The 24,357-nt window shown below is 38.1% G+C and overlaps 2 protein-coding genes across 2 annotated transcripts; both read left to right on the forward strand.

Annotated features, from left to right (window-relative positions):
- Window positions 1-586: 586 nt before the first annotated feature.
- On the forward strand, window positions 587-9,933 carry LOC133455452 (annexin A1-like). The gene is made up of 12 exons (XM_061734508.1): window positions 587-679; window positions 764-886; window positions 1,725-1,830; window positions 1,934-2,028; window positions 3,907-4,020; window positions 5,185-5,275; window positions 5,478-5,614; window positions 5,693-5,786; window positions 6,441-6,536; window positions 8,385-8,443; window positions 9,493-9,615; window positions 9,730-9,933. The coding sequence occupies exons 2-12, from the start codon at window positions 818-820 to the stop codon at window positions 9,784-9,786; spliced, it is 1,041 nt and encodes a 346-aa protein (XP_061590492.1). The 5' UTR covers window positions 587-679; window positions 764-817; the 3' UTR covers window positions 9,787-9,933.
- A 2,010-nt stretch (window positions 9,934-11,943) lies between these two features.
- On the forward strand, window positions 11,944-24,328 carry slc30a5 (solute carrier family 30 member 5). The gene is made up of 16 exons (XM_061734501.1): window positions 11,944-12,421; window positions 13,989-14,111; window positions 14,235-14,301; window positions 14,591-14,676; window positions 14,862-14,949; window positions 15,400-15,487; window positions 15,586-15,662; window positions 15,763-15,933; window positions 18,314-18,602; window positions 18,691-18,899; window positions 20,310-20,467; window positions 20,555-20,684; window positions 22,372-22,639; window positions 22,719-22,945; window positions 23,770-23,898; window positions 24,051-24,328. Exons 1-16 carry the CDS (start codon window positions 12,351-12,353, stop codon window positions 24,219-24,221), a joined length of 2,352 nt encoding a protein of 783 aa, XP_061590485.1. The 5' UTR covers window positions 11,944-12,350; the 3' UTR covers window positions 24,222-24,328.
- The last annotated feature ends 29 nt before the right edge of the window (window positions 24,329-24,357 follow it).

The raw sequence follows: 24,357 nt of genomic DNA on the forward strand, positions 1-24,357 counted from the left end.
CAAAATGTTTCTTTGTAGTTTTTGAAAACAAAGGTTTGAATGGAACCGTGTATCAGGTGAACCAATACACATGAAAGTTAGTATAAGTCAATACAGATTTATTTTGCATTGATCATTTAGCCTATCAATAAATTAGGTTCATGTTAGTGACAAATGTAGCCCCGACCCCCGTTCACCTAATCTGTTTGGTCTTATTAATGTCCCGTCCCCAGCAAAAAGTACATGCAGGTTATGCTGTTATATCTTCCCTACCAATGTAGAGACCAAACCTACGCCCTTGGTGATCGTCCAAAAAAGGCATGTTGCCACAGATCAGTGTCTGGGTGGGTTCGTCGGGTCCTTTAAATGGGAACTACAGTCACCCTGATCTCTCAGTTTTTCTGTCCATGTGAAGAATAATCTGTTTGATTAAGGGGTGAAACGTGTTCAGCTTTGCAACACAAGTCTGAACAGAAGAGCCACCCGGCTTGTCAGAGGTGTCGCCTCGGCCTGTCACCTCAAGGGAATGCAGCATTCAGGAGGTGGCATGTGATTGGCTGATCCTCTGCAGGTAGAAAAGTGACACTACCTGAAAATCATGTGTGTGGGTTGGGTTGAAACGCTGAGGAACCAGCTCGACGTTAACGTCTGGGAGATACAGACTGGGGTGTCAGTGTGGGAACAGTCTTCAGTGAAACAGGTCAGATTTTTTTTGTCCATTAAATAAGACAAAAATACATGTAATTATTTTCTGTTTTTGCTCACCCTTGCATCTGTTTTGCAGTGTGAGACCTTTGCAGTGGGAGTCTTTGAGTCTGGATTTAACTTTCCCATTAAGATGTCTATATTCAGGAAGTTTTTCAAAGATATCATCGACAAAAAAGGCTCCAAAGATGACACTGTCACTGTGAGTATACAATGATCGATCTATCTGTATCCAGGGGCGAAAATCCCGGGGGGGACAGGGGGGACAAGTCCCCCCCATTAGTAAAGCTGTCCCCCCCTAGAATAATTTGAGACAGAATTAATAATTTTGGAACAATGCAGTAGTATTTAGTAGTGATGCACCAACATGAAAACCGTGGCCGAAACCGAAATCGAAAATAATAATAAACAGTAAAATCTCATTACACTTAAAACAAGAGTCATCACCAGAAAAATAACTTGTTATTTGACAATTTTCACCTGTTTCCAGTACATTTTCACTTGAAATAAGTAGAAAAATCTGCCAGTGCGACAAGATTTATCTTATAAGCAAAACAATCTTGTTCCACTAGCAGATTTTTAAGTGAAAATCTACTTGAAACAGGTGAAAATTGTTGTTTTTTTCCAGTGATGAGTCTTGTTTTAAGTGTAATGAGATTATTTTTAACTAAAAATGAGACATTTTAACTTGAAATAAGACAAATATTCTTGTTAAGATTTTGGGTTTTTGCAGTGTATTATGTCAGATGTGCTGTATTATTGCCACCTTCCACCTAATACCATTGTTTTGTATTGCTCTAAGAAAGGTCTTCTGCCTGTTTGCGAGATAGAGATGAAAATGTCAAAATGCTGTATTAAAGGAAGGCTAAAACTTTTATTCCTTGTCCCCCCCTGGATTTATTCTCTAAAATGTTACTGTTTATTGTCCCCCCAACTATGAAACGGGATTTTCGCCCCTGTATGTATCTATGTATCTATCTATGTATGTATGTATGTATGTATCTATCTGTATGAATCTGTGTTTTTGGTTGCTCATGAAGGTGAAGGGTAAGCCAAAGCCCAAGTATTATGGGACAGTCACTCCATATCCCAACTTCAATGCCAGCAGTGATGCTTCTGTTCTTCAGAGTGCCATTGAAAGTAAAGGTAAGTGTGTGTGTGTGTTTGGGCTGTTTCATAAATGCTTTGTGAAACAGTTTCTCCAGTGCTTTAAAGAAAACAACAGTTAAGGACATGCTGTCTCCTGCAGGAGTGGATGAGGATGTGATTATTGCGGTCCTGGTGAGGAGAAGCAACGAGCAGAGGCAAAAGGTCAAAGCAGTTTACGAAGCATCCACTGGGAAGGTGAGTGAGTTATTTCTTTCATGAAGAAAGAGCTAAGTTAGTTTAGAAAAAAAGAAAAACGTAAAGTCGACCCATGGGAAATACAACAAAGTCGCTTTGGTCAAAGTGGTTAGAGGCTACTAAAAGTTTGCAAAACAAATGAAGGAACAAATTGTCATGGCAACAAGTCATTCAATCCAGTGCCACTGCTATGGAATTAAAGCTGCACTTTTATTTCTTTTTCCACGCATTTCAGTTAAAGCTTTTGAGTCCATTAGCTTATTATTTGCCCACTTCCTTTTTCAGAGCACTTACTTCAAAGAGTAAGTATGCTGCAACAGTCAGTCAGCACACATTAAACTCATCACACTGGCTGTGTGGCTGATCTCCCTGATCAGTTTCTAACTCTCAGGATGGGCTGCTGCTGCACTCCAGATCAATGTATCATACACTCATTACAACAAAAAGCAGTGATGATATTTCACCAGAGGAGTTAGTTGTTTGATGCTTATGCTTCTCAAACATTTTACCAAAGAGGGGTTTGTAATGATTGCTGCCACTGTTTGGGGGGATGGGATAGGTAGAAATTCTACATTATATATAGGTATGGGATTATCATTGCAAAATGATGTAAAAAAAAAATAAGAGTAGTTGTATTTTTATAGCTGTAGACATCTGAAGTCCAACATACAGAGGTGTCTTCAGTATTCACATTCATTACTCAGGTAGAAGTATAGATACTAGAGTTTAAAAATACTCCTGTAGAAGTTGAAGTATCAACTCAAGTTTTTTACTCGAGTAAAAGTAAAAAAGTACTGGTTTCAAAATTACTTCAAGTATAAAAGTAAAAGTAATGTAAGGGGGAAAAAAGCCATTAAGGACAAAAGCCATTGAAAATGAATGCATCTTAGTATAATGCAAATATATTAAAGAAGCATATATGTGTACTATTGAGCATTAACATGTGTTTCAGAGAGCAGGAGATATGATGACTAGTTGCCTATAAGTATTGTAATGGTGCAAAAAGTCAAACTTCAGAGGCATGTTATCATTTACCCTAACCTTTATTGGAATGTACATCCAAGTTTAGTTGCAGGAATCTGAGGGAACGGATGTAAGAACAAAACTGGACAAGAACATCTGAAACAACCACAACCAAATTCACTCTATCCGGATGGAGCAATTTAACTGGATAGTTTTTATTTAAAGGCCAAAATGAAATAGAGTAACGAGGCTGTTTTTAAAATGTAAGGAGTAAAAAGTACAGATAATTGCGTGAAAATGTAAGGAGTAAAAGTAAAAAGTCGTCTGAAAAATAATTACTCCAGTGAAGTATAGATAACCAAAATTTCTACTTAAGTAAGGTAACGAAGTATTTGTACTTCGTTACTTGACACCTCTGCCAACATATTACACTGAGATATTTTTAGAGAAACCCAGATGACCTATAAACTATAAAACACTTAGGAGAGGATCTGTGCTGAAACATTGCTCTTCTGGTTTCCCTATGGTTACTACCCATCAAACATCTTCTATTTGCCCTATAAAAGTACGCTCAATGTCGTTCACTAATGTTAAAGAAGGGACTACACAAAAAAAAAGTAAGATGAAAGATAAGAGCCCGGATAATATTTGACTGCAATCTACAACTTCTCTAACAGATTGTCGAATCTTCTGCACAGGTTTCCTTTAAAAGCTGTTTTAATTTGGAGTGTAATTTGAATGTTATTTCTCATTTTTTGCTCCTTGCAGTGTTTATATTGAGAACGATACTGAGGCATCTTGTATAATTTTCACATTACCAAAAGAAAATCTTCAAAGACTGACATCAGTTTTCATTTAATACCATGTTATAAAAAACAAAGGGTGCTCTTCATATGGCTGACTGCTGTGTTGCAGAAGCTGCATGAATCTCTGAAGTCTGTCCTGAGGTCAGATTTAGAGGATGTGTCTCTGGCTCTGCTCATGGCGCCGGCACACTTTGATGCCTACCTGCTCAGGAAAGCCACAAAGGTAAAAAATCAATGGTAAATGTATACTAAATGTCATGACATATAAGCAATTTGCATTATCAATGTAAAACATTTACCCACTTTATGAAACATTATGCACTCAGACCTTTGCTGCACTTTCATGTCTGCATTATGTATGGTCAATATGTACTGATAGTTTTCCAAATGTGAACTGTAAGGACATACTTTACTCAAATCACATTGGCACTGCACTGACAGTAAGAGCTTTTTGTTAGCAGCATTTAGCCCTAAATCTAATTTGTATTCCAGCTCCAAGCTCTCCAAGGTTTTTAGTTGCTTTACTACAGTGATTAGAGGCTAAGAGCCTTATTTGAGCTTCTTTGTGGCAATAATGCTCAGACTTATCCTAACAGTGTTGGAGCTGAATGCTGGGAGCTGTGGAAGGATTTATATTTCTATAAGGACCTAATAAAGAGTGGTTTTACCACTTTCTTATTTTCTCCCAGGTTTTAACACTTGCATGGTACACTGCAAGAAAAGCCCGTAGAAATTATCGTAAAAAACTGTGAAATAGCAACGGTGAAGGACGTTAAATGTTACAGATGAAAATCTTTGTTGACATTGTGTCAGAGTTTGTCTGTCTAACGTGTAATAACTCATTTAATGAAGACATTACTCAAAGAATTCAATGATGTACCGGTAGATGTTTATTTCACAACAAAACACAGCTATTAATACTACAAAATATGTTACACAACACACAATCTTTTAATAAAATAAGCGGAAAAATTCAGTCAAATTACTGTCTTATACCTAAGACTTACTTAATTACTGATAATGAGGCTTTTACCAATTAATAATGCCTCTATTTTGATGTTTTCCAGTGAAATTTAATGGGATTAGATGTAAAATAAGCAATGGCTGCACGTAAATTGTACAGGAGAAAATAGCTTTAACGAAGGCATAGTCATGCTAATTTGGCTGAAAATGGATGTTGAATTTACCAGTTTTGTACGTAAATTGTATAATGTTATTTTGTAAAGGATTACAGTTTAAAATTGTAAAATTCACAGGTTGTTCTGTAATGTGTTTTACAATCCGCTGTATCTTTTACAGCATTATTCTGGCAACCACAGCTGCCAGTTTTTTTCCGTAAAAACAACGTTTTTTTTCTTACAGTGTAGTAATTATTTTATTCCTACAGAGGCTGGGCACAGATGAGGAAGTCCTGGTGGAGATTCTGGCAACAAGGTCAAACAAAGAAATTGAAGAGATCAAGAGGGTCTTCAAAGAAGGTTTTTAAAACACTACTCTATTAACTATTGCTCTGCACGTTCATGCTTTGGGTTCTTGAAAGGTGTTCAAATTATTGGACAACATCTTTAGTGTTTCCAGGAGCAGAGTGACACAAAATTCTAAGTCTTTGAAGTGTCTGCACAACATTACACATTATACTACTATAAAGTCTGTCGTGTTTATACTGAAATGCTCCTCCAGAGTACGAAACGGAGCTGGAGCAGGTCATTAAGGATGAGACCGGAGGTGACTTCGCTCAGGCTCTTCTTACCATGCTGAAAGCCAAGCGAGATGAGGGCACCGACGTTGACTTGGATCTTGCCCGAAAGGATGCAGAGGTAAAATCAGCCAAATTAAGCTTCATAATTTTAGTTTGGCACTATTTATTTTACTCTAGTACTTCTTGGTGTCTGCAGACTTTGTTTGAAGCAGGTGAAAATACCTCCAAAACCGACGTGTCCACTTTCATCGACATCTTGACCACAAGGAACAACCAACAGCTCACCAAAAGTGAGTGTTTGAAATGTCTTAAAACTTTGGCCGTTGTGTTTGAGAGTTGTTAGACTTTCATGTCAAAGTGAATAAGCACCTGGACGAACAGGTGGAACCACAATCACCATGGTAACCAGCATGACGCACCCAGCAGTGATAGAACAATGCAAGGAGAACCCAGCCTGATTTATCAGATTATCTTTATTAGTCTATCTGTGAGAAAGGTGAATTTTCCTTCTCAAATCATTTTCCAGTAAAGCTTTGATGCATGCGTAAATTAACACTTGTGAATGTGAATTAAGGAATTTCCTTGCAAATCAAGGACAAAATCATCAAAACGAAAATGTAAAACCTTCATGTCTTTTTTTAAATTTTTTTTATCCCCGATTTTTTACCCATTTTTATCACCCAGTGCTCCTACCTAAATGACAGTCCTGGGCATTGCTCCCTCTAGTTGTTGTTGTGCTCTGTAAGTGCTGACTAATGATTTTTAATGAGTTCTCTTGGACTTAAAATCAATGTTTACTCAATGTTTGATAAAAATCTGTGTTTATCTGTAAATTTCTGACAGCATGAGCACATTTTGTGTATCTGTGAACGTTTGGTTTCTGATCGCTGACTTTAAACAGTTCATTTATTCGTAAAATATCCAATTGTGTGTTCACTTGCTAGCATTCGAGCAGTACGCTTTGGTGGGTGACGTCACATTACCCAAAGCTCTGCAAATGGAGCTGGGGGGAGACATTGAAGACTGCCTCATTACCATTGGTAGGTAAATGTCAGCATTGTAAATGTTTGTTTTTTTGTTAATGCCTGCTCATCAGTATTTAAGATAAAATCTTTGTTTTAAAAGCACACAAGAATTGTAAAATGCACCTTCAGATGCATTATAAATATCATATTAATTAATAATTATTTGCACAGAATGAAGTAAATAAATTAATAACTGTAAATAAAATTGTTGCAGACAAAAATAGAAAAAGAAGACAACTTTGCCTTCGTTGTCCTCTTGACAAGGAAATATCTTGTTTATCACTTATGTAACAATCTTAAGATTGTATGAAAAACATTTAAAGTAGAAAAAAGCAACAATATATCTATGAGCCAACTTTACAAACTCATTTAACAAGTACAGTCATGTGAAAACAGAAACACACCTTCTTTATATTCTGAGGTTTACACATTAGGACACATATTAAGTCACTTAAAACTGCCTTAACATGCCATATGCATGAAGCTACACGCCATTTTAATTGATTTTAGTAATAAAAAAGGAAAATGTGGTCCTTATATCTAAACATTTAATAAACCTAACATCCTTATAATCCTTAATAGTTTGATTGGCAGCAACAGCTGGAGGTAATGAAGTTATCTAGGAGTCCAGATTCTGTAATGACATCAGTTGGTAAGAATTTCACCTGCTTTGGTGGCACCCCATAGTAGATGTCACCCTCAGATACCACGTACTTCACCTCTGGGGAAGACTGGCGCCCATTCCTGCAAAGATACAGTCTGTCCCTTATCTTGTCGTGTTTAATTTCCAGAGAAGGTTCACAGATTTAATTTTGTATCATGTCTGCAAATGAGAATTGTGGTGTCTCTAAATCAGTATTGTTCTGAATGTCACACTGATACAAATCCAGCCAGCACTCGTCCGTGCGTATATGGTTTTTTTTCAGTCGGGTAGTGTTGTATCATCAAACTTTCTGGAGACAAAAAGAGACACAACAACAGTTAAATGACTTGCGCAAGGAAAGCAGTCGAGACGTGTAAGATCTCCAACACATTTGTCTCTGGTGCTTCCTTGCTTTTATTCACTCTGGGTGTACCCTAGTTTACAGAGCTGACTGCGCCCCTAAAGGGAGGGGGAAAAGGAGTGGTCGCAGTCAGTGGACAGGTATAGATTGTTCTTGTTTAGCAACAAGAAGTTTCCTCTTCTCTGCAGATTTCTGCTTTATGCTGACAATCAGGAAACTTCTTGTGCAGCACTTTTTAATCACTTAACACAGCATTGTTTTATCAGTGTGTCACAGGCGTAAGCAAATTATCATACGTTCTGTTAATAGCGAGCGTGATAACTTACTACAATAATTCCAACATTTCCCTCCTGTTTATCATGCATGCTATACAACACTTCATACTTCGCATCACAACCCAGTCTTCAAAATATTTTCAAAATATTCTGGCTGGGTTTGTCTGTAGACCCAAAGACCGAATGGTTTCACAAACGAATAGTCTTCTCCACCTCTTAGTTGAATATTACTGTTTAGTTCCAGTCATAACATCTGCTATCCAGAAGGAAAACCATGGAAAGTGGATTCCCATGAAGAATTCAGCTCCAGATAAGGTTAGATATTCAACCTTGGAGAAAAAAATCATAAATATAAACAAGATGAATGAGGAGAAGTGTTTGAAACAGCTGTTTTGAGTGCTCATCTCAATCATATCTGTCAAACTATGAGATAAAGAAAACAATATATTCTTTGGATGGACTGAAAAAAGCCTGAATCTGAGACTCCTCTGGATGAGCTGGTCCAGCTGTTGGACACAGCAGCGTTTGGATTCTGCATGCTCTTTTTGAGTTTATGACGTTGTGTTTATATCTTTAATATCTAGTGAAATGTGCCTGGAACAAACCAGCTGTCTTCGCTGAGAAGCTCCATCTGGCTATGAAGGTGTGTACCAATGTGTCTCTATTGTTTTACTTTCCCACATTCTTTGGTGAATGGTCTTTTAAGTGCTTTAAGACTTCTTCCATTGAATGCTGGTTATAATAAAAGAATGAAACAGTATTTGTTTTATTATTTACTTTCTTTAAACTCGTCTGCATGCAGAGTAAGGTGCTATTCTCTTTAGCTCTGATCTGACGGCCCTTGACTCATGGGATCATCTATGTATATAAATGTACTATTAAAGAAGTGCAAGCCATGAATAAGGACCGTGGGATTGATGAGCAACTAAAAAAGAGACGTCGCTGTTGCATTTGCAAAATGTAGGCCACGTGATCGAGTATTTGAAGAAATGTATTTATTTGGCTCTTGTGCAGGGAATATTGTGGTTCTGTATTGTATTATATATTCCCCAAATGCATTATGTGTTGTTACAAGGAGTAACTAACCAAACTTGATGTTAGCAAGCTTGTTTAAAGTTTGACAGCATAACAATTTTATGTTGGTAACCATTTCAGACATCATCGTTAAAAAAATACCTAAAAAAAGCCATAAACCTTGTTTAAAAGATTCCCTCTCACCCTTTTCATCTCCTAAAGCAAAAAAAACCCCCACAGAAAACATGTTTTAGAGCAATTTTATTTTTTAATCTATATGTTTAACAAAAGTAGGATCTGTTAAATAGGATCAATTAGTTTAAAATCACTCTTTTTTCCTGTAAAGTACAATAGTTGAATAGATATTCTCCAAGTGTGGAGAATTTCAACTTTCTTTACTTCCCCAGAGTTTTTTTTGTGTTATTGTTTATTTTCATATCTTTCCATCAGTGTTTGGATACAATTGTAACTGTACAAATAATGGAAACTGCATGTTAGCAGGGTCCACTCCCATGCAAATTATATCTGAAAGTGAAGTAAACTATGAAGACATATTTGTTATGGGGCAATAATAACAATAGTTTTGGAGTTGACATTTTGATGAAAACATGGATGATCTGCATCTGAGCACATGCACATGGTATTTAATCTGTTGGTGATGGACACTCTGCTCCTCAGGGCCACGGCACATGTGAGGACACTCTGATCAGGATCCTTGTGAGCCGCTCTGAGGTCGACCTGCAGAAGATTGTGCAGGAATATAGGGCTATGTATCCAAGAAGCCTACAAGAGGACATACTGGTAAAACCTCTGCCAGACAGCCATCATCTTGTTTTTATTGAGTAACTCATTGCGTAAATCTTTTGTTACTGCCAGACTATTGTGTCTGACAATATCTTTGCTCATCTTTCACAGAATGACACCAAAGGACATTATCAGCAAGTCCTGCTTGGATTGTGTGGACCTTTCTGAATGTCTGTACTCACCGCTTTGGAGACTGAAGCTTATTCAGGAAAATATCTAACTATCTGCCTAATGGAGTTGATTTTCAAATAAAACATTTATCCCAGCAACAAGTTCCTTCTTTCAGACAACACATATTTCTAAAAGGGGCTCGGGGGAGGGGGTCAGAGAGCGGTCAACAGCACAGAGGATGGTGGGTTCTTTCTTTCTTTCTTTCTTTCTTTCTTTCTTTCTTTCTTTCTTTCTTTCTTTCTTTCTTTCTTTCTTTCTTTCTTTCTTTCTTTCTTTCTTTCTTTCTTTCTTTCTTTCTTTCTTTCTTTCTTTCTTTCTTTCTTTCTTTCTTTCTTTCTTTCTCTCCATCAAACCCCATCTCAAATACTGTGCAAATTAAAAATGAGCCAAATTTTCACATATTAAAATAATGAAATAAAATATAAAATGATGCCTAAAATGAGGCCTAAAAACATTACTGTTTACTGAAGCGTACTCCTAAATTAAATACTTACCTGCTGTACTCTACTGCCCTTATTTTTAACAACTTGTGCTTTTTATTTTACCTCTTTTCTTATCATTTTATTTCATTTATTTGGTATTTAAGCATACTCTTAAATTAAATACTTTCTGAAAACCGTGAATGAGATGTGTACCTGCGGTACTCTACTGCCCTTACTTTTAACAACTTGTGCTTTTTATTATTTTACCTTCTTTTCTCATAATTTTATTTCATTGTATTTGTTATTTACTGATCATTTAACCTGAATATTTATAAATACAGGTTAAATGATCAGTGAATGGGGGTAGGACTAAATAAGTTTACACTTCTTCCTGCTCCTTTTCTGGCGCATGTAAATCAAGATAGCAAGTTTTAAAGGATGAAATTCTTTGTTTTGTTGTTTTCTTAAACTTCTCATGAAGTGTTGTTTCTTTTTTTTTTACATGTACAAAAATAAAATAAATCAAATCAAATCAAATCAAAAATGTAAAGCACTTTGAATTACCTTGTGTTGAATTGTGCTATACAGAGGTGTCAAGTAACGAAGTAAAAATACTTTGTTACCTCACTTAAGTAGAAATTTTGGTTATCTATACTTCAGTGGAGTAATTATTTTTCAGACGACTTTTTACTTTTACTCCTTCAATTCAATTCAATTTTATTTATATAGCGTCTAATACAACAGATGTTGTCTCTAGACGCTTTCCAGAGATCCAGAACATGAACATGAACATAAACATAAACATAAACCCCTGAGCAATTATTATATAAACAATGGAAGGTAAAAACTCCCATAGTGGGAGAAAAGCCTTAAGCCAAACAGTGGCAAGGAAAAACTCCCCTTTAGGAGGGAAGAAACCTTGAGCAGGACCAGGCTCATAAGGGGGGACCCTCCTGCCGAAGGCCAGACTGGGGACTCAGACTGGGAGACTCCTTACATTTTCACGCAATTATCTGTACTTTTTACTCCTTACATTTTAAAAACAGCCTCGTTACTCTATTTCATTTTGGCCTTTAAAAAAAAACTATCCAGTTAAATTGCTCCATCCGGATAGAGTGAATTTGGTTGTGGTTGTTTCAGATGTTCTTGTCCAGTTTTGTTCTTACATCCGTTCCCTCAGATTCCTGCAACTAAACTTGGATGTACATTCCAATAAAGGTTAGGATAAATGATAACATGCCTCTGAAGTTTGACTTTTTGCACCATTACAATACTTATAGGCAACTACTCATCATAACTTCTGCTCTCTGAAACACATGTTAATTCTCAATAGTACACATATATGGTTCTTTAATATATTTACAATATACTAAGATGCATTCATTTTCAATGGCTTTTGTCCTTAATGGCTTTTTTCCCCCTTACATTACTTTTACTTTTATACTTGAAGTAGTTTTGAAACCAGTACTTTTATACTTTTACTTGAGTAAAAAACTTGAGTTGATACTTCAACTTCTACAGGAGTATTTTTAAACTCTAGTATCTATACTTCTACCTGAGTAATGAATGTGAATACTTTTGACACCTCTGACCTTGTGTTGTGCTATATAAATAAACCTGCCTTGCCTTGTCTCTGTCCTAGTCCCAGTCCCTGATCCATTCTAGCAGTGTGTTCGTCACATCGTCCGGGAGAACTCTCCACTGCGCAGCCGCGACGACACGGAGGCGACCACGTGACCAGGACCGTCTACCGTGTCCGGAAGTGTCGTGTCTTTGTGGAAAAAGCTCGGGTGTTTCAATTTTTCTTTATATTTAAGATAACCGTGGTTATCTCGACTGGAAAGTGTTTGGTGTTTAATTCCCAGCTCACGGCCATATGGGAGTGTTTGACCGCCGCCGTGTGCGGAGGAGGTGACGCCGCCAGAGAGTGAAGGTGTCATGCCAGCTGTCTGGACGAGCTACCGGGCTAAGAGTCTGTCTGTTTACAGGCTCATTTACTAACTTTTACGTTGGAACTGGAGCAGGAAACCAAGGCTAAACATGCCTTGTTGCACACTCGAGCGTTAAGCGGACACGGTTACGGTTGTAAATAAGTGCGAAGGACTTTTTGAGAGTATAAATACTGTAACTGTGTTGAACATGGATGAGAAATACAGCAGTAATGTGTTGTCCGGAGGGAAACTGGGCATGGTGGAGGTGCCCGAGTCCAGGTAAGAGCTGCACGCACCTGTGGCCACGAGGTGGTCCAGGGGTCTACTCAGATACAAGTGTGTTAATAAAGCTTCATTGTTTTCACTATGTTTCAGTGCAAAGCTGCTTAAAAGCTCTCCAGAGTGCAAAGGGACGTCTGTCAAGTTGTTTGCCTGTGTATTTATTGTATACAGCAGTGGTTTTTCGACCTTTTTTCAGTGTTGTACCCCCTGTGAAATATTTTTTCAGCCAAGTACCCCCTAACCAGCGCAATGCACTTTTGGTTGTAAAAAAAAGACCTAAAACAGAGCACTGTGCCATCAGTAACTGATTTATTAAACATAAAAATATTGCTGCTACACTTCAACCACGACTCCATCGTTGGTCCAAGTGATTGACAGGTGAACCCAGGTGATTGACAGGTTAGGTGGAACCATCCTGGTGTGGGGGATACTCTGGGGATTTAGGATAATAAGTTGAATAGCCTACTCCTGAAGATAAAATTCATTTTATGAATTTAGACTTTCCTCAATTATTTATGAAATATTTATTTTTAAAGGATTTTTGCATGGATGCTACTTTTTAAATGTATGTATATTTTAAAATCTCACGTACCCCCTGGAGTGTTTTCACGTACCCACAGGGGTACGCGTACCCCCATTTGAGAACCACTGATCTAATATACAGGACTGTCTCATAAAATTAGAATATTGTGATTTTCTGTAATGCAATTACAAAAACAAAAATGTCATACATTCTGGATTCATTACAAATCAGCTGAAATATTGCAAGCCTTTTATTATTTTAATATTGCTGATCATGACTTACATCTTAAGAAAACTCAAATATCCTATCTCAAAAAATTAAAATATTCTGGGAATCTTAATCTTAAACTGTAAACCATAATCAGCAATATTAAAATAATAAAAGGCTTGCAATATTTCAGTTGATTTGTAATGAATCCAGAATGTTTGACATTTTAGTTTTTTTTAATTGCATTACAGAAAATAAAGAACTTTATCACAATATTCAAATTTTCTGAGACAGTCCTGTAAGTGCGTAGATTGTGTTGATTGTGTATCGTGAGTATGCAGAGGGTTTTATAGGGGTGTGTGTCAGTGTAATGAAAGTTTTTAATTTTTTTTATTTTAATGTGCAATAACAAAAATGATTGTATGTTGATGGAAGTTCTTGTAATGTCCGTGTGTTGATGTATGTGTGAAGGGTGAATGTGTCTATATATATTTATTGTATTTGTTTTTATTTTTCAGTTATTTTATTTGCATATGATGCGCTGACTGGAGAGCACTTTTAATTTTGTTGATAATGACAATAAAGATCTATCTATCTATCTATCTATCTATCTATCTATCTATCTATCTATCTATCTATCTATCTATCTATCTATCTATCTATCTATCTATCTATCTATCTATCTATCTATCTATCTATCTATCTATCTATCTATCTATCTATCTATCTATCTATCTATCTATCTATCTATCTATCTATCTATCTATCTATCTATCTTTTGTTTCATCGTCTTGTGCCGGTACTGATGTGACGTTTCTGTCTGTTATCCTGCAGGTTAACCAGGTACATTGTGCTCTTGGTATTCTCAAAGGTCGTCAAGGCTTTAGGGATCTTTGAGTCATATGACATCCTCAAAGTTGTTCACATAGTTCATTTCATCTTCATGTTAAGATTAGGGTAAGTATATGTTTAAATTTCATCTGGTAGACTGGAAGTGCATCATTATTGGGTCATTATTTCTGATGTAGTTTGGTTATGCATATGGATAGTGACATTGTGCTGCTACTTTTATTTTCATAGGACTGCTGTTGTTCTGCTTTTCTTTCAAAAGCCCTTTTCATCTGGAAAAATAATCTCAAAAAGACAGGTTTGTTGGACTGCTCCAATAACTCTGAAGTCTTTATAGTCTTGTTCTAATTTGGGGAAAAAGGGATTGAAAAATGTTTTTTTCCTGTGCAATTTTCAATTGTTTTTTTAGTTTGTTTTTTTTAATTAATTTTGTATAACTCTATAGTAAGCACATGGTGATCTGTAGCCTGCAGTGTTTTTAAATTAAGGCTCTGAAAATAATACCTACATTTGTTTGCTGTTGTGGTGTTTATGTCAGTATGCCATTGTGATCAATGTATTTTATTCCCCTTTTCCTTGTCTTTTAGTGGATAAAATTAGTAAAGCATGCAATTTGCAGTTGTGTCATATCCCTCCTGGGCTTCTTTGGTCTTACGCTCTGCGGACCTTTAAGGTAAATGTTTCCATAGCAGTTTAATGCATGTATAAGTGATCATTTGAGTATTTTTAACTTCTCATTTAAAACTATACCAGTTTAGTATAAGAATTAGCCCCATATTTGAATACTAAACACATGTTTTTAGTGGCGTTCGTTCTCTGCCCAGATTTTCATCAAAACCTTGGCACACTCTTTCTCAGGACCCTGTTGCTGTTTGAGCATAGTGACGTGGTGGTCATCGCCCTCCTCGGGGTTCTTTTCACAAATTCTGGAGGAGGACCTTCCAAGGTAGGAGGACACTTGCACACACAACTGGTTTCAAAACAGTCATTGTCTTTTGCACATTGTCATTATGACAATTTAACTAAGGATACTATCCAGTTTGGTTTAACCAAAGTCTGGACCATCTGGTTGAAAGAAATCCCTCATTAGCTTTGGTGGGATACAGCTTTGATTTGTCTTCACTGTTTTGAAAATGGTTCCCATGAGAAATTTAATTTTACACTCTTCAACAAACTTCAGGAATGTGGTGCTCATGTGAAATAGGCTGGGAGATATAAGTGGGCAACCATTTTCAAACAATCTTTAATATTAACCAAGTTTATTTGAAAAGCAAAACAAAGTAAAACTGCTAAACAACTGACCCAAATGTTCCTGTTAAACGTCCCAGTGATGCCATCTATGCTGAATTTATCGGTTTGGCTAATCTTTTCTCTTTATGTCTGTGGATTTGTGCAGACCAGAGGAGCTGCTTTTTTCATCATCGCTGTAATCTGCCTCTTCCTCTTCGACAACGATGACCTCATGGCTAAAATGGCAGAGCACCGTATCCTTTGATTCGTATAATGTGGGGATCTGTTTTTCCAGCATTTGTCCGGTGTTTCTATTCTGTGTTGTGTTTTTCTTGACCGATCTTGTAACCAGCTGAGGGACATCATGACAGTGCTCTGACTCATTTCCTCTACACTGCAATTTCCTTTTTAGGTGTTGCAGATCACAAAGTAAGTGCAGCCGCTGTTCCACCTACAAATCCATCGTACGTGTAAGCATGGGCCTCGTCTTTCAAGATTTCCATCCCTTATTTTCCCATACTTCTCTTAGGGTGGTGTTGTGCTGCTGGTGGTGTCACTTTGTCTGAAAGTAGCCTTCCACACTGCTTCCCGGAAGTTATCTGTTGAAATCGGTGGTGCCAAACGTCTTTATGCTCTCGACAACCTGGTTTCGGCCATTGTGCTGCTGCCCTGGGTGGTCGTACTGTCAGTAACCACAGAAGTAAGTGTCCATCCATTATCTATGCCCACTTATTCCTATTAAGGCTCCAGAGTTTACCCAACCTGATCCCCCAATGACTTTGTTTCTTAAAACTCCCTTTGAAGACCTTTGATGAGGAAGAGAGTCAAGACATGGGTGTTAAATAGGAGTTACCTTTCTTGACTGTTGACAGCCTAGCTTCCAGTATTAAGCGATTTCACATAGAAGGCGCACAGTGGCAGCCGCCGCCGGCTTCCCCTTTCATTGTGTATGTCCTGCCGTTGCGCAGCGGCGCGCAACAGGGCGCACGCCGCTGAGTTTGCCCGGCGGCAAAGGGAGCAAGTGGGCGCACGCCGCCGGGTTGCCGCGGCAGCAAGGGCGCAAGACGGCGCAAAGCGGGTTTCACCTAGAATGCGGTTTGCGCCTCACACACCGCCGGGGTGGGCGTAGACTCGGCGCAGAGCAGGGAGCAGAGCAGGGAGCAGAGCAGGGCGCGCCTGCGCGCATCGCGAACATATTTGTTGCAAGTTCCTTGGCGACCGAAAAAAAGTTTCATAACCATAAAGTGATAAATGATTCAATGGATCCTGATCCTGATTATTTTAAATTAACATTTTATTGTTAAAAGAGCAAAAGAATATCACATGTCTACCACTTTTAAACACACCAGGTATGTCCAAATTCTGGGAGATTTCTCTCCACTTTTGTCCCTTTTTATTGATTTGATGTCCCGATAGGCCTGCAGTCTCATCCCACAGCTCCTCACACAGACTCACAGCCAAGATCATTCTTTCTTCCACCTTGATCGTCTCTGATCTACAAGCTGCAAGTTTTTTTTCTCCCTCCAGCCCCTTCTCTCCTATTGGACACCGCAGAGATGCCGTCACAGGGTGCACGGTGAAATTAAAACATTTTCAATTCGCAGCAGAAGCTTGCGCCGTCTTGCGTCGTCTTGCGCCCTTGCTGCCGCGGCAACCCGGCGGCGCAAAGCTCTGCGCCCTTGCGCAGCGGCAGCACATACACAATGAATGGGAAAGCCGGCGACAGCTGCCGTTGGTGACACAGTCATCTGTATCAGGGTTTACTGGAGCAGGGAAACATCAAAAACACGCAGGACAGCGGCTCTCGAGGACCAGGAGTGAGGACCACTGTTGTAGAACAGAGACGATCAAGATGGAAGAAAGAATGATCTTGGTTATGAACTATATAACTATATGGTTATGAAAAGACCACGTGTCAATACTTTTGCAAACTGAAGCATGTCCACTATAAAAATCTAAATGACTGACATGAGATAAAAAACAACAACATAGTTCAGAAAGGTTTTATTTTAATAAAATATGATTCAGCCTGAAGTAGACCTGGCCATCATGGAGCCGTAGCTCCCCAACGAGCCTGTATTCCCCCAAATCCTGTCTTATCATGAGGATTTCATGGACCCTCCTTGCTGCTGCTGCTGCTCGTCTCCTCCTTCTCAGAAGAAGAAGAACTAAAGCCAGGGCTTTTCTTTGAAGCAGGGACAGATGCATTTTGCAAACCGAGCTGTAGCTACTGTGCGTCCAAACGAGAAAATGGCGCCAGACCGGAAAAACTTTTAGATAGTTTGCTGCCTGGTGAAAACCAGGCTTGCTCTACGTCGTTGTATTCATCTTCAACAGAAGAAACTGAGCATCACATTGTCTAAGAGTATTAATGTTCCTCGCTTTGAAAACTCTTGCAATAAATCCTATTGAAGGGACATTTTTATCCTTCTTTTATTGCTTGATATTGTTGCCAGCTCCTGTCATACTCTTCACAGCATCTCTGTGTATGTAGGTATAAGTGTACGGAAGAGTATTAGGGCCAGGCAGGAGAAAAATAAAAATAATATTTTAGAGGAGGAAGATTTTTTTTTCATTATGCACTTTGAGAAATAAGTCGAAATGTCGAGAAAAAAGTAGAAAAGTTGAGATTAATGTTGAAGTAGAATTTCGAGAAAAAAGTCAAAATGTGGAGGAAAAAAGTCAAAATGTTGAGAAAAAAGTCAAAATTTCGTGAATAAAGTCGAAATTTTGAAAAAAAAGTTGAAATGTCGAGAAAAAAGTCGAGATTAATGTTGAAGTACAATTTCGAGAAAAAAGTCAAAATGTCGTGAAAAAAAGTCAAAATGATGAGAAAAAAGTCAAAATTTCATTAATAAAGTTGAAATGTTGAGAAAAAAGGTGAAATTTTGACTTTATTCCCGAAATTTCTACTTTTTTCTCAAAGTGCACAGTAAAAAAAATCTTCCACTCTCAATTTTTTTTTTCTCTTGCCTGGCCCTAATACTCTTCCGTAATAAGTGTATGTTATCACTGTTTAAATGTATTTTTGCCCTCGTTTCTGGGCTTTAATTTTGACCTCCCCGAATATTGTTCCCCAGAGCAAAGTAGAGTCGTGGTCATCTCTCATTCTTCCATTTGGAATGATCATCTTCTCCGTGATGATCCTGGACTTTTACGTGGAGGCCACCTGCACCACAAAGATGGATGTGTCAAGGTGCGCCTGCTACGGCACCATCTTCCTCTTCCTCAGCGCCTTGCTGCTCGCCAACTTCTGGACTCACCCGCTGACCGACCAGCTCCGCTCTATGAGCAAACCGCCGCAGGAGGTCAGCACAGAGCATGTGCTCTCCGGTGGAGTCATAGTCAGCGCCGTCTTCTTCATTATGTGTAAGTAACACAGAACAGATTATGTTTACACTGCAGTTACGCTGCAAAGACCAACCTTTGCTCTCTCCCTGTCCTAACTTCTCTGCAGCTTCCAGCATCCTCTCGTCTCCATCAAGGAAAGGTCAAAAAGGCACCCTGGTGGGTTATTCTCCTGAAGGGACTCCTCTGTACAATTTCATGGGCGATGCCCTGCAGCACACGTCACAATCTATGCCAAGATTCATCAAAGATTCACTGAAGCAAATCCTAGACGAGTACGACTCCAGACAAATCTTCTACTTCCTATGTCTCAACCTGGTACGTAGGACGAGAATTATTTATTTTCTGCATTAATTTGCGTAAGAGGTTTAGTGTCTTTTAGGAACCAGAGTGGCTTTAAACCACTCCTCCTGTCTCATTACATTATTTGGACTCCACGTGGGCAAACAGACCACTATTTGCTTTCACTGAATTAAATGGTCTTTGAGTTATCTTCCTTTTTTAGTGTTTATTGTTGGATGAAGATCAGGTTACATGTTTGGCAAATAAATGTGGAAAACTAGGATATTTCGGTGGGTTCATATGTGCCATAAATATTTTGTATCTGTAAATAAACTTTGTACTTGTAGAAATATCTTGTGCGTGTGCAAAAAATATTTGTACTTGTAGATACAAAGCTACAAACTTTTTTTCAAAAGCTACAAACTTTTTTTACAACTACGAGTTATAGCAGTGTTTTGACGTGCCAAAACTAAGAGCCAATCAGAGATCTTTGGCACGGGTTTCAAAGCGTTTCTGGATAGCCAATCAGTACATTACATCGCCTACTCCTGCGCCGCCATATTGGATGTGGCAAGACTGGGCTGCAAACTAATACAAGTAAATGGGCTTATTTTCATAAAGCGCCTTTCTACAAAGAAACTTACGTTTTACGTCTCATTTATTCATTCACACACACTAATATACTTGGGAAACAGTTAGGCATCATATATTATATATTTAATTTTCTCAGACGGCAAAAATAAGAACTTTATTGATCCCACATAGGAGTAATTCATGTTATATCAGCTATAGAGAACAAGGTAGGGCCGAAAAACAATATATATACCCCCCTCACAAAAATAGAGACATATTTTTTTATCAACAAAACAAATAAGAAAAAAAATTCAAATAACAAAATAGCATATTTGAACCATTTTTCAGACAATAAAATAACAATAAAATGTAATGTATAAAAATGTAAAATATGCTTTGTTGATGAGAGAATATGTTTCTCTATTTTTCTTATTTTTGTGAGGGGGGATATATATTGTTTTTTTCGGCACTACCTTGTACAAATATTTTTTGCACACGCACAAAATATTTCTACAAGTACAAATATTTTTTTCACACGCACAAAATATTTGTACAAGTACAAAGTTTATTTACAGACACAAAATATTTATGGCATTAATTTGAGCCCATAGGTTCACATAGTTCTTCTTGTCGCTGTGAGAAAGGTGCAATCTTTTTTACAGAATAAATGACACTAACAAAATGAAAAAATAAATTAAACTTTGAGGAATAAAAATTATGACTTAACTGAGTTTATCAAGTTCAATAGGGAGGATTAGATAAGGCTATTATGTTCATGTTCATGTATGTTGTCTTTTACAGAGCTTAGACTGATGTGTTGAGTGGAATTTACCTCACATATTATCTTGTTTTTTTGTTGCTTGCACTTTTCAGGCTTTCACGTTTGTGGAGCTCTTTTATGGCGTTTGGACCAACAGCCTGGGACTTATCTCTGACGGCTTCCACATGTTGTTTGACTGCTCTGCTCTCGTCCTGGGCCTGTTTGCTGCCCTCATGACCCGCTGGAAAGCCACCAGGATCTTCTCCTATGGGTGAAGTCCTTTTTAAGAGCTCAGAGTATTAGAGCGTTCCCGATTTAGCCGAGTGTTTAACAAACTGACTCTGCTGTTGTTCTGTAGGTACGGGCGAGTTGAGATCCTTTCTGGATTCATCAACGGCCTGTTTCTTATGGTCATTGCCTTCTTTGTGTTTATGGAATCAGTCACCCGTTTGTTGGATCCTCCTAATATAAACACAGACATGCTGACTGTAAGTTCATTTATGTGAAAGTTCTTCTGTGGTATTTGTTTTTTTTTATGCCTTCTAATGTAATCTGATGGAGGTGTTTGGAGCTATTTTTATCCTGTGTTTATATTTTGCCTCGTTATACAGCTGCTCATTTAACAAAAACGATCGGCACCATTCTTTACAAAAGGTAAACACAATTCAAGTGGCACTAAAAGAAGTGTCACAGTAATTTATGTGCGGGGACCTTCATATCTGACAAACACTTCAGATGTTCAGATGTTTCTAGAAATTTAGTTGAAGTAATATCAGAGAGGGCAGATCTAAGAGAGTGGTATTACCTAGTTAATTAAGCATTAATGAAACAACTCAGAAGTCAGAACTTTTTTTTTGTCAAGTATCACAACCTTCATTCATATGGAGAAGCTCTTATTAGTGAAGGAACATGTGTTACACATCTGGCTCTACTTGCACTTCCTATGGAGGCAAAGTAAAAAAAAAAAAAAAAAAAAAAAAAGCTATCAAAATGTCAGCTGTCATAATTTAAAGAGTGAAAACATAGCCATAGTAGATGATTAATGCAAACATGAGAATAATCATGTAATCTAGACATTTTCAGATTTATGGAGCCAAATCAAGGCCAAAAGTTTTGCTAATTTGAAAATAAAATTTGAACCTGAAAAATATTTTTTACAGTTTCAAATTTTTTTATTTCAGTTTCAAATTTTTTTTTCAGGTTCAGACTTTTGGCCCCGATGTGGCATGGGGGGCGTGGCATTAACTGAGAGGGGCGTGGAATCATGAGTGACAGCAGAACAGAGAAGGCGGGGGACGTTCCTCAGTCATGTTGCCTTCAGGAATCGTAGGTTACAGAAGTTATCAGTAGAAGTATGATTCAACACTGTATATACACTATATTCATGTGATTGGCAGTGGAAAAAATGGATACTAGTGACACATTTCTGTTTAAAAAGCTGTTTTAGACTGTACCTGGCACCAATCGCAGTATAAAAGCAATAAACTATGCCAGACTGTACAGTTCAACAGCCACTTTAAAGTTTGACATTTCCCACTTCCACATACTACCAAGTACGGTCTAAAACAGCTTTTTAAACAGAAATGTGTCACTAATATCATTTTTTTCCACTGCCAATCACGTGAATATGGTGTATATACAGTTTTGAATCATATTTCTACTGATAACTTCTGCAACCTACGTTTCCTGAAGGCAACATGACTGAGGAACGTCCCCCGCCTTCTCTCTTATGCTGTCACTCATGATGCCACGCCCCTCTCAGTTGATGCCACGCCCCCTACGCCACATCTGGGCCAAAAGTCTGAACCTGAAAAAAAGATTTGAAACTGAAATAAAAAGATCTGATACCGAAAAAAAAAAAAATTGAAACTGTAAAAAAGAATTTTCAGGTTCAAATTTTATTTTCAAATTAGCAAAACTTTTGGCCTTGATTTGGCTCCATACAGATGCAGCTAAATCTTTTTTGGTAAGATGGACAGTCAAATCTCAAATGTGTCTTGTTCTTAGTCTCCACATCAGTTTTTAATGACTGCTAAACCAGGAACAATTCACACAGAAATGTTTAAATTCATCTAACTACACATCGTTATATTATATCTGTATTAAAATGATATATTTAATGTATTTGCTAAAGGTTTCTTTTGTAAAGGTGGAAGTGTGTCTCTTCTTCTGCAGCCGGTGTCTGTCGGTGGTTTATTGGTCAACCTGGTGGGTATTTGTGCCTTCAGTCACGCTCACGCTCACGCCCACGGTGGGAAAAGCTGCTCATCACATGACCACGGCCACTCGCACCACGGACACTCGCACAGCGAGCACGGACACGGAGGTCACGGAGGCCACGGACACTCTCATGGAGGGCACGGACACGGAGGACACGGTGGACACGGTGGACACGGTCACTCCCATGGCTCAGCAGGCGGAGGCATGAACGCCAATATGAGAGGTATGTGCTTGAGTCGGCAGCCACACAGGATTTTTTTGTGCAAAAATTAAACTTCACGTCCTTTTCAAAACCCTTCCAGGCGTCTTCCTCCATGTCCTGGCTGACACTTTGGGCAGCGTCGGCGTCATCATCTCCACCATCCTCATCCGTCAGTTTGGTTGGCTGATCGCAGATCCGATATGCTCGCTCTTCATTGCCACACTCATCTTTCTCAGCGTTATCCCTCTGCTGAAGGAAGCATGTGAGGTTCTTCTTCTACGAACTCCCCCAGAACAAGAAAAAGACCTGAACAGCGCGCTGGAAAAGGTAAGGAGTCACACACGACGAGGTCCAAGTGATGGTATTATTACCTAACAGAGTCACGGTTTAGTGGAAATGATATGAAGATGCTCTTTTTCACGTTATATTATGTGATTGCCAGACCTATGTGCAACAAATGTCCTTTCCAATGAGCACGGGTCGTCCTGTGATGTGAGGAAGGAGATATTTTCTGACAGAGCTGCAAAGCTAGTATAGATGCAGATTGACATTTTAAAAGGAAATCACACTGGTGTGGACAGTCCACATGTGGGATGTTGCAGATGCAGGATTATTTTAGAATAAAGGTGTGTATGTGTGTGTGTGTATATATATATATATATATATATATATATATATATATATATATATATATATATATACAGAAAATTAGAATATTGTGATAAAGTTCTTTATTTTCTGTAATGCAATTAAAATAAAAAAAAATGTCATACATTCTGGATTCATTACAAATCAACTGTATTATTTTAATATTGCTGATTATGGCTTACAGTTTAAGATTAAGATTCCCAGAATATTGTAATTTTTTGAGATAGGATATTTGAGTTTTCTTAAGCTGTAAGCCATGATCAGCAATATCACAATAATAAAAGGCTTGCAATATTTCAGTTGATTTGTAATGAATCCGGAATGTATGACAGTTTTGTTTTTGTAATTGCATTACAGAAAATCACAATATTCTAATTTTCTGAGACAGTCCTGTGTGTGCTTGGTGTACTTTTTTTACTTGGTGACTTCTTCCAACATTTCCACATCAAATATAAGTCTCTTGAAAAAAGCCTCAAAGCCTGATGTGAGTTTTCTGGTCTCAGATTGAGAAGATTGAAGGAGTGCTGTCGTACCGAGACCCTCACTTCTGGAGGCATTCTGCAAACATGATCGGCGGGACCATCCACCTCCAGGTGATGCCAGATGTGGTGGAGCAGCGGATCGTTCAGCAGGTTTGCTCAAACGGCACAATCAAGAATTAAATTCATGTTTCAGCTCATCTGGACAGGCTCAACCTTTTCAGGGATGAGTTATTAACCTTTAGAGATTGACTGATCTTTGCGTTGGCTCGGAGTGACTTCTGATGACTAAATTTTGTCGGTAGGTGACTTCCATTCTGAAAGATGCAGGGGTGAATAATCTGTCGGTCCAGGTGGAGAAGGAGGCGTACTTTCAGCACATGTCTGGACTCAGCACCGGATTTCATGAAGTTCTGTCGATGACGCAGCAGATGGAGTCGATGAAATACCTGAACGATGGGACGTGCATCATGTAATGTTCATTTAGTGGGACCAAATTAAACTCTTCCCGTTTTTTTTGTTTTTTTTTTCATTGAAATGTACAGTTTATGTATGTGACTTAAATAAATCTGAATATATTGGTTATGTTTGTGAAGTGTGCTGATTGTGTGA

This window comes from Cololabis saira, chromosome 11 (assembly GCF_033807715.1).
Source record: "Cololabis saira isolate AMF1-May2022 chromosome 11, fColSai1.1, whole genome shotgun sequence".
NCBI classification, from domain to species: domain Eukaryota; kingdom Metazoa; phylum Chordata; class Actinopteri; order Beloniformes; family Belonidae; genus Cololabis; species Cololabis saira.

What these genes read in the sequence shown, in the direction of transcription:
- LOC133455452 (XM_061734508.1), top strand. Translation starts at nt 818, where the DNA reads ATGTCTATATTCAGGAAGTTTTTCAAAGATATCATCGACAAAAAAGGC. An exon ending in CAAGAGGGTCTTCAAAGAAG is followed by an intron (nt 5,276 to 5,477) that starts GTTTTTAAAACA and finishes ATGCTCCTCCAG; the next exon opens with AGTACGAAACGGAGCTGGAG. An exon ending in TTGCCCGAAAGGATGCAGAG is followed by an intron (nt 5,615 to 5,692) that starts GTAAAATCAGCC and finishes TGGTGTCTGCAG; the next exon opens with ACTTTGTTTGAAGCAGGTGA.
- slc30a5 (XM_061734501.1), top strand. Translation starts at nt 12,351, where the DNA reads ATGGATGAGAAATACAGCAGTAATGTGTTGTCCGGAGGGAAACTGGGC. An exon ending in CGCCGTCTTCTTCATTATGT is followed by an intron (nt 18,603 to 18,690) that starts GTAAGTAACACA and finishes ACTTCTCTGCAG; the next exon opens with CTTCCAGCATCCTCTCGTCT. An exon ending in ACCAGGATCTTCTCCTATGG is followed by an intron (nt 20,468 to 20,554) that starts GTGAAGTCCTTT and finishes GTTGTTCTGTAG; the next exon opens with GTACGGGCGAGTTGAGATCC.